Source organism: Echiichthys vipera, assembly GCF_963691815.1.
Source record: "Echiichthys vipera genome assembly, contig: SCAFFOLD_103, whole genome shotgun sequence".
NCBI lineage: Eukaryota > Metazoa > Chordata > Actinopteri > Perciformes > Trachinidae > Echiichthys > Echiichthys vipera.
In genome coordinates this window covers 27,501-37,500 of record NW_028154794.1, presented here as the reverse complement: position 1 = coordinate 37,500, position 10,000 = coordinate 27,501, and the positions used below count along the sequence as shown (strand labels likewise).

The 10,000-nt window shown below is 50.9% G+C and overlaps 1 protein-coding gene across 1 annotated transcript in view; it reads left to right on the top strand.

Moving 5' to 3' along the window:
• tgfbi (transforming growth factor, beta-induced) overlaps positions 1-10,000 on the top strand; it is a gene marked incomplete at its 5' end in the record, with an annotated part of 26,434 nt that overhangs the window by 12,850 nt on the left and 3,584 nt on the right. The window contains 8 exons of the mRNA XM_083940996.1: positions 698-844; positions 916-1,057; positions 1,144-1,356; positions 1,523-1,660; positions 1,746-1,891; positions 5,731-5,867; positions 5,992-6,122; positions 9,553-9,677. Coding sequence (XP_083797122.1) covers positions 698-844; positions 916-1,057; positions 1,144-1,356; positions 1,523-1,660; positions 1,746-1,891; positions 5,731-5,867; positions 5,992-6,122; positions 9,553-9,677 — 1,179 coding nt within the window. The remainder of the gene's footprint in view (positions 1-697; positions 845-915; positions 1,058-1,143; positions 1,357-1,522; positions 1,661-1,745; positions 1,892-5,730; positions 5,868-5,991; positions 6,123-9,552; positions 9,678-10,000) is intronic.

Genomic DNA, 10,000 nt, shown 5'->3' with positions numbered 1-10,000 from the left:
CAGTGAGACTCTAGTGAAGCTTTAATAAAGCTCCAGTGCGGCTCCAGTGAGGCTCTAGTGAAGCTCCAGTGAGACTCCAGTGAGGCTCTAGTGAAGCTCCAGTGAGACTCCAGTGAAGCTCAAGTAAAGCTCCAGTGAGGCTCCAGTGAAGCTCCAGTGAAGCTCCAGTGAGGCTCCAGTGAGGCTCCAGTGAAGCTCCAGTGAGGCTCCAGTGAGGCTCCAGTGAGGCTCCAGTGAAGCTCCAGTAAAGCTCCAGTAAAGCTCCAGTGAAGCTCCAGTGAGGCTCCAGTGAGGCTCCAGTGAGGCTCCAGTGAAGCTCCAGTAAAGCTCCAGTAAAGCTCCAGTGAAGCTCCAGTGAGGCTCCAGTGAAGCTCCAGTGAGGCTCCAGTGAAGCTCCAGTAAAGCTCCAGTAAAGCTCCAGTGAAGCTCCAGTGAGGCTCCAGTGAGGCTCCAGTGAAGCTCCAGTGAAGCTCCAGTGAGGCTCCAGTGAGGCTCCAGTGAGGCTCCAGTGAAGCTCCAGTGAAGCTCCAGTGAGGCTCCAGTGAGGCTCCAGTGAAGCTCCAGTGAAGCTCCAGTGAGGCTCCAGTGAGGCTCCAGTGAAGCTCCAGTGAGGCTCCAGTGAGGCTCCAGTGAGGCTCCAGTGCGTTGATGATCGATGGATGAACAGATCTCTTCTTCTTCTTCTCCTCCTCCTCAGATCGTGACGGTGAACTGCGCTCGTCTGATCAAACCCGACCAACACGCCACCAACGGCATCGTGCACGTGGTCGACCGCGTCATCACCGCCATCTCCAACGACGTGCACACGATCCTGGACGTGGACGACGACCTGGAGAGGCTGCGGGTGAGTTCACGGGCGCAGCAGGTCGCTGTCACCGACGGCTGCAGTCACTGACTTCCTGTTTGTGTGATCAGGCGGCGATCGCTGCCGCGGGACTGACCGCCATGTTGGAGAGCGACGGCCAGTACACCGTGTTCGCTCCCACCAACGAGGCCTTTGAGAAGATTCCTCAGGAGACCCTGAACCGGATCCTGGGCGACCCCGTGGCTCTGCGAGGTGAGCAGCTGATCCGGGTGTTTGTAGGTTCAGACGCTCGATGAACGCAGTGACCTGACTCCCCCCCCCCCCCCCCCCCCCCTCAGACCTGCTGAACTACCACATCCTGAAGAACATGCAGTGTGCCGAGTCCATCGTGTCGGGGACCCCCATGGAGACCCTGCAGGGCACCATGCTGGAGGTGGGCTGTGACGGGGACCAGATGACCCTCAACGGGAACGCCATCGTCACCAAGAAGGACCAGCTGGGAACCAACGGCGTGGTCCACTACATCAACGAGCTGCTCATCCCCGACTCAGGTACCGACGCCGCGACTCACGCCAACGCCCACGCTCACGCCAACGCTCACGCTCACGCCCACGCTCACGCTCACGCTCATACACGTGCACATGCAGTGTCAGTATCATCAGAACCTTTTAACACGTTGTTGTTGTTGTTGTTGTTGTCGTTGTTGTTGTGTCGCAGCCAAAGTGCTCCTGGAGCTGGCTGAAGGATCACCTGTTGCCACGGCGACCAAGCTGTTTGTTGGCGCCGGTCTGACCCCGCACCTGACGGGCTCCGAGGCCCTGACCATGCTGGCCCCCCTGGACGACGCCTTCACAGGTCACGCTCGCCCTCTGACCCCAACGCCGCTCACGCCCTCACGGGGCTTCACCTCTAAACGTACCTCCCTGTGTTTCTGTAACAGGACGTGACATCACGATGACCTCTGACCTCAGGAAGCTGATGACCAATCACATCCTGAAGGGGCAGCTGTCGTCCAAGTCCCTGTACCACGGGCAGGAGCTGGAGACGCTGGGCGGCCTGAGGCTGCGAGTCTTCGTCTACAGAAACGTGAGTGTTTCCTCGTGTTCACCTGATTTACTCTTTCAGTCGGCGTGAGGCGTCTGCTGCAGCGCTGAGGGGGCGCCGTCACACCGCGACCACCGTGACCACCGGGCCACGTGGTCCCAGACCAACCCGTTGGGTTGATCCCGGGTCCCCTCGTCTCGCCCCAGAGTGGTGGTTCTGTGGGTGTTCGGTCCGGGTTCCTCCGCAGCATGAACCGCTGACTCAGAGCAGATGTTGAGTGTGTCGCCTGTTGCCGGGCGGATCGGCGGCCCGGTCTCTGGTGATGATGTCATGAGGTCACTGAGTCTGTGGCTGCGTTTCATTAATAACTTTAACAGAAGGACTCGAGTCTGAACGCTGCGTCTGCAGGAAGCGTCCCACACCCGCCTCGCCACTGCGCCCACATGATGTCATCCAACAGGCATCCTGACTCAGCACAAGAGCACACACACTTTAACACACGTTTATGCTCCTAGAGGACACTTTAGCACACGTTTATGCTCCTAGAGGACACTTTAACACACGTTTATGCTCCTAGAGGACACTTTAGCACACGTTTATGCTCCTAGAGGACACTTTAGCACACGTTTATGTTCCTAGAGGACACTTTAACACGTTTATGCTCCTAGAGGACACTTTAGCACACGTTTATGTTCCTAGAGGACACTTTAACACGTTTATGCTCCTAGAGGACACTTTAGCACACGTTTATGCTCCTAGAGGACACTTTAACACACGTTTATGCTCCTAGAGGACACTTTAACACACGTTTATGTTCCTAGAGGACACTTTAACACACGTTTATGCTCCTAGAGGGCACTTTAACACACGTTTATGCTCCTAGAGGACACTTTAACACACGTTTATGTTCCTAGAGGACACTTTAACACACGTTTATGCTCCTAGAGGACACTTTAACACACGTTTATGCTCCTAGAGGACACTTTAGCACACGTTTATGCTCCTAGAGGACACTTTAACACACGTTTATGTTCCTAGAGGACACTTTAACACACGTTTATGCTCCTAGAGGACACTTTAGCACACGTTTATGCTCCTAGAGGACACTTTAGCACACGTTTATGCTCCTAGAGGACACTTTAGCACACGTTTATGCTCCTAGAGGACACTTTAACACACGTTTATGCTCCTAGAGGACACTTTAGCACACGTTTATGCTCCTAGAGGACACTTTAGCACACGTTTATGCTCCTAGAGGACACTTTAACACACGTTTATGCTCCTAGAGGACACTTTAACACACGTTTATGCTCCTAGAGGACACTTTAGCACACATTCATGCTCCTAGAGGACACTTTAACACACGTTTATGCTCCTAGAGGACACTTTAGCACACGTTTATGCTCCTAGAGGACACTTTAACACACGTTTATGCTCCTAGAGGACACTTTAACACACGTTTATGCTCCTAGAGGACACTTTAACACACGTTTATGCTCCTAGAGGACACTTTAGCACACGTTTATGCTCCTAGAGGACACTTTAGCACACGTTTATGCTCCTAGAGGACACTTTAACACACGTTTATGCTCCTAGAGGACACTTTAGCACACGTTTATGCTCCTAGAGGACACTTTAGCACACGTTTATGCTCCTAGAGGACACTTTAACACACGTTTATGCTCCTAGAGGACACTTTAACACACGTTTATGCTCCTAGAGGACACTTTAGCACACATTCATGCTCCTAGAGGACACTTTAACACACGTTTATGCTCCTAGAGGACACTTTAGCACACGTTTATGCTCCTAGAGGACACTTTAACACACGTTTATGCTCCTAGAGGACACTTTAGCACACGTTTATGCTCCTAGAGGACACTTTAACACACGTTTATGCTCCTAGAGGACACTTTAACACACGTTTATGCTCCTAGAGGACACTTTAACACACGTTTATGCTACTAGAGGACACTTTAGCACACGTTTATGCTCCTAGAGGACACTTTAACACACGTTTATGCTCCTAGAGGACACTTTAACACACGTTTATGCTCCTAGAGGACACTTTAGCACACGTTTATGCTCCTAGAGGACACTTTAACACACGTTTATGCTCCTAGAGGACACTTTAACACACATTCATGCTCCTAGAGGACACTTTAACACACGTTTATGCTCCTAGAGGACACTTTAGCACACGTTTATGCTCCTAGAGGACACTTTAACAGACGTTTATGCTCCTAGAGGACACTTTAGCACACGTTTATGCTCCTAGAGGACACTTTAGCACACGTTTATGCTCCTAGAGGACACTAACACACGTTTATGCTCCTAGAGGACACTTTAACACACGTTTATGTTCCTAGAGGACACTTTAACACACGTTTATGCTCCTAGAGGACACTTTAGCACACGTTTATGCTCCTAGAGGACACTTTAACACACGTTTATGCTCCTAGAGGACACTTTAGCACACGTTTATGCTCCTAGAGGACACTTTAGCACACGTTTATGCTCCTAGAGGACACTTTAACACACGTTTATGCTCCTAGAGGACACTTTAGCACACGTTTATGCTCCTAGAGGACACTTTAACACACGTTTATGCTCCTAGAGGACACTTTAGCACACGTTTATGCTCCTAGAGGACACTTTAGCACATGTTTATGCTCCTAGAGGACACTTTAACACACGTTTATGCTCCTAGAGGACACTTTAGCACACGTTTATGCTCCTAGAGGACACTTTAACACACGTTTATGCTCCTAGAGGACACTTTAACACACGTTTATGCTCCTAGAGGACACTTTAGCACACGTTTATGCTCCTAGAGGACACTTTAACACACGTTTATGCTCCTAGAGGACACTTTAGCACACGTTTATGCTCCTAGAGGACACTTTGTGTTGCCGGTTGTGTTGCTGGTTGCGTTGCCGGTTGCGTTGCCGGTGCAGCGGTCCGTCGGTGGCGTGCCTCGTCTCTGGAGGCTCCCTGTGGTTCAGGTTTCTGCTCAGTAATGAACTCTGCAGAAGCTTCCTGTTCCCACGGACGCTAAATCTTTCCAGACAGAGAGAGAGAGTGTGTGTGTGTGTGTGTGTGTGTGTGTGTGTGTCTGTGTGTGTGTGTGTGTGTGTGTGTGTGTGTGTGTGTGTGTGTGTGTGTGTGTGTTTACAGTAACCTCTGTGTTTAACATCTGGATCTCTTCTGATCTCATTCATGTAAAGGTCGTGTTTGTCAGAACTAAGCCCCGCCCCCAGCGTCCTGTGTGGTCCAATCAGGGAGCTGGGTCAGCGTCAGTTCCCTGAGTGTCCACTAGGAGCAGGTTTCATGTAAAACACGTTTACACAGCATCATTAAACCTGTTTAAGGTCTGTGTGTTTAGATCAGGTCTCCATGGCAACGCTGAGGTTTACGAATAATTAGGGGCGTGGCCTCTTGAGTGACAGCTAGCGTCTGGCCCTCACTTCTCCTCGGAGGTAAACATCAGCCAGGTGGACGTACGCCCCTCCCCCCAGCGTCACATACATGCCCTTTTATGGTCAGATGACAGTAGGCGGAGTCACAGTCTGACAGGTGGAGACTCCTGTAGCGAGCGGAGCTGACGGAGACGCTGCGTCTGTGGTCATTAAAGATGTTGGAACAGGAAGTGACATCACGGTGCAGACGTGTCGGCCATCTTTGGTTCTGGTTCGGGGTCCAGACCTTTTAGAAATGACGTCACATGTTCTAATGTTTATGTTGTTGTTGTTTAACGGGTCGGTGCGAGGCTCTGGGGTCTGATTGGTCGCTGACGGACTCATGAATCCCTGCTCTGTGATTGGCTCAGAGGGGCTCAGAAGCCCCGCCCCCTCTCAGGCGTCCTCTCCGTGTGTTTGCAGAACCTGTGCATCGAGAATTCCTGCATCGCCGCTCACGACAAGACGGGACGCTACGCCACCATGTTCACCGTGGACAAGCTCCTGGCTCCGCCCACGGGGACCGTCATGGACGTGCTGAAGGCCGACAACCGCTTCAGGTGCGAGGGGGCGGAGTCACGCCTTTATCTTATACCTGTGTGAAGAGTGTGACATTTACAGATTAGAGTGCGCCCGTGTGTGCGTGCGCCCGTCAGACACTAACGAGGCTCCGCCCTGTTTCAGCGCCCTGGTCGGCGCCGTGCAGACCGCCGGCATGACGGAGCTGCTGAACCAGCAGGGGGCGCTGACGCTGTTCGCTCCCACCAACGACGCCTTCAACGCGCTGCCGCCCGCCGAGCGCAGCCGGCTGCTGCGTGAGTGGGACACGCCTCACACACACCCGCGAGCTACTAGAGTGGGAGATTACAGACTAGAGTGGGACAGTTACAGACTAGAGTGGGAGAGTTACAGACTAGAGTGGGAGAGTTACAGACTAGAGTGGGAGATTACAGACTAGAGTGGGACAGTTACAGACTAGAGTGGGAGAGTTACAGACTAGAGTGGGAGAGTTACAGACTAGAGTGGGAGATTACAGACTAGAGTGGGAGATTACAGACTAGAGTGGGAGAGTTAGACTAGAGTGGGAGATTACAGACTAGAGTGGGAGAGTTACAGACTAGAGTGGGAGAGTTACAGACTAGAGTGGGAGAGTTACAGACTAGAGTAGGAGAGTTACAGACTAGAGTGGGAGATTACAGACTAGAGTGGGAGAGTTACTGACTAGAGTGGGAGAGTTACAGACTAGAGTGGGAGATTTACAGACTAGAGTGGGAGATTTACAGACTAGAGTGGGAGATTACAGACTAGAGTGGGAGAGTTACAGACTAGAGTGGGAGATTACAGACTAGAGTGGGAGAGTTACTGACTAGAGTGGGAGAGTTACAGACTAGAGTAGGAGATTACAGACTAGAGTGGGAGATTTACAGACTAGAGTGGGAGATTACAGACTAGAGTGGGAGAGTTACAGACTAGAGTGGGAGATTACAGACTAGAGTGGGAGAGTTACTGACTAGAGTGGGAGATTACAGACTAGAGTGGGAGATTTACAGACTAGAGTGGGAGAGTTACAGACTAGAGTGGGAGATTTCAGACTAGAGTGGGAGGTTTACAGACTAGAGTGGGAGAGTTACAGACTAGAGTGGGAGATTACAGACTAGAGTGGGAGATTTACAGACTAGAGTGGGAGAGTTACAGACTAGAGTGGGAGAGTTACTGACTAGAGTGGGAGATTACAGACTAGAGTGGGAGAGTTACAGACTAGAGTGGGAGATTACAGACTAGAGTGGGAGATTTACAGACTAGAGTGGGAGATTTACAGACTAGAGTGGGAGAGTTACTGACTAGAGTGGGAGAGTGACAGACTAGAGTGGGAGAGTTACAGACTAGAGTGGGAGATTACAGACTAGAGTGGGAGAGTTACAGACTAGAGTGGGAGATTAAAGACTAGAGTGGGAGAGTTACAGACTAGAGTGTGAGATTTACAGACTAGAGTGGGAGAGTTACTGACTAGAGTGGGAGATTACAGACTAGAGTGGGAGAGTTACAGACTAGAGTGGGAGAGTGACAGACTAGAGTGGGAGAGTTAAAGACTAGAGTGGGAGAGTGACAGACTAGAGTGGGAGAGTTACAGACTAGAGTGGGAGAGTTACAGACTAGAGTGGGAGATTAAAGACTAGAGTGGGAGAGTTACAGACTAGAGTGGGAGAGTTAAGACTAGAGTGGGAGATTTACAGACTAGAGTGGGAGAGTTACAGACTAGAGTGGGAGATTACAGACTAGAGTGGGAGTGTTACAGACTAGAGTGGGAGAGTTACAGACTAGAGTGGGAGAGTGACAGACTAGAGTGGGAGAGTTACAGACTAGAGTGGGAGAGTGACAGACTAGAGTGGGAGAGTTACTGACTAGAGTGGGAGATTTACAGACTAGAGTGGGAGAGTTACAGACTAGAGTGGGAGAGTTACTGACTAGAGTGGGAGATTTACAGACTAGAGTGGGAGATTTACAGACTAGAGTGGGAGATTAAAGACTAGAGTGGGAGAGTTACAGACTAGAGTGGGAGATTTACAGACTAGAGTGGGAGATTACAGACTACAGTGGGAGATTTACAGACTAGAGTGGGAGAGTTACTGACTAGAGTGGGAGAGTTACTGACTAGAGTGGGAGATTAACAGACTAGAGTGGGAGATTTACAGACTAGAGTGGGAGAGTTACAGACTAGAGTGGGAGATTACAGACTACAGTGGGAGAGTTACAGACTAGAGTGGGAGAGTTACAGACTAGAGTGGGAGATTTACAGACTAGAGTGGGAGAGTTACTGACTAGAGTGGATGAGTTACAGACTAGAGTGGGAGAGTGACAGACTAGAGTGGGAGATTTACAGACTAGAGTGGGAGAGTTACAGACTAGAGTGGGAGATTACAGACTAGAGTGGGAGATTACAGACTACAGTGGGAGAGTTACTGACTAGAGTGGGAGAGTTACAGACTAGAGTGGGAGATTACAGACTAGAGTGGGAGATTACAGACTACAGTGGGAGAGTTACTGACTAGAGTGGGAGAGTTACAGACTAGAGTGGGAGATTACAGACTAGAGTGGGAGATTACAGACTAGAGTGGGAGGTTACAGACTAGAGTGGGAGAGTTACAGACTAGAGTGGGAGATTACAGACTAGAGTGGGAGATTACAGACTACAGTGGGAGAGTTACTGACTAGAGTGGGAGAGTTACAGACTAGAGTGGGAGATTACAGACTAGAGTGGGAGATTACAGACTACAGTGGGAGAGTTACTGACTAGAGTGGGAGAGTTACAGACTAGAGTGGGAGATTACAGACTAGAGTGGGAGATTACAGACTAGAGTGGGAGAGTTACAGACTAGAGTGGGAGAGTGACAGACTAGAGTGGGAGATTACAGACTAGAGTGGGAGATTACAGACTACAGTGGGAGAGTTACTGACTAGAGTGGGAGAGTTACAGACTAGAGTGGGAGAGTGACAGACTAGAGTGGGAGATTACAGACTAGAGTGGGAGATTACAGACTACAGTGGGAGAGTTACTGACTAGAGTGGGAGATTACAGACTAGAGTGGGAGAGTTACAGACTAGAGTGGGAGATTACAGACTAGAGTGGGAGATTACAGACTACAGTGGGAGAGTTACTGACTAGAGTGGGAGAGTTACAGACTAGAGTGGGAGATTACAGACTAGAGTGGGAGATTACAGACTAGAGTGGGAGAGTTACAGACTAGAGTGGGAGATTACAGACTAGAGTGGGAGAGTTACAGACTAGAGTGGGAGATTTAAAGACTCTCTCTCACCTGTCTGTCCCTCACCTGTCTGTCTCTCACCTGTCTGTTTCTCACCCGTCTGTCCCTCAGGTAGCGCTGCAGACCTGTCTCTCTCTCACCTGTCTGTCTCTCTCACCTGTGTGTCCCTCAGGTAGCGCTGCAGACCTGTCTCTCTCTCACCTGTGTGTCTCACCTGTCTCTCTCTCACCTGTCTGTCCCTCAGGTAGCGCTGCAGACCTGTCTCTCTCTCACCTGTCTGTCTCTCACCTGTCTGTCCCTCACCTGTCTCTCTCTCACCTGTCTGTCCCTCAGGTAGCGCTGCAGACCTGTCTCTCTCTCACCTGTCTCTCTCTCACCTGTGTGTCCCTCAGGTAGCGCTGCAGACCTGTCTCTCCCTCACCTGTCTGTGTCTCACCTGTGTGTCTCTCACCTGTCTGTCTCTCACCTGTGTGTCCCTCAGGTAGCGCTGCAGACCTGTCCTCCATGCTCAGGTATCACCTGGGTGAAGGTCTCCTGGTCAGTGGAGGAGTCGGATCTCACACCAGAGTCCAACCTCTGCAGGGAGACAAGCTGGAGCTGGGCGTGGTCCGTCTACCTGTCCGTCTGCCTGTCTACCTGTCTGTCTGTCCGTCTGCCTGTCTACCTGTCTGTCTGTCCGTCTACCTGTCTGTCTGTCTGTCTGTCCGTCTGTGTACCTGTCTGTCTGTCTGTCCGTCTGTCTGTCTGTCTACCTGTCTGTCTGTATACCTGTCTGTCTGTCTGTCTGTATACCTGTCTGTCTGTCTGTCTGTCTACCTGTCTGTCTGTCTGTCCGTCTACCTGTGTGTCTGTCTGTCTGTCTGTCTGTCTGTCCGTCTACCTGTCTGTCTGTCTGTCTGTCTGTCTGTCCGTCTACCTGTCTGTCTGTC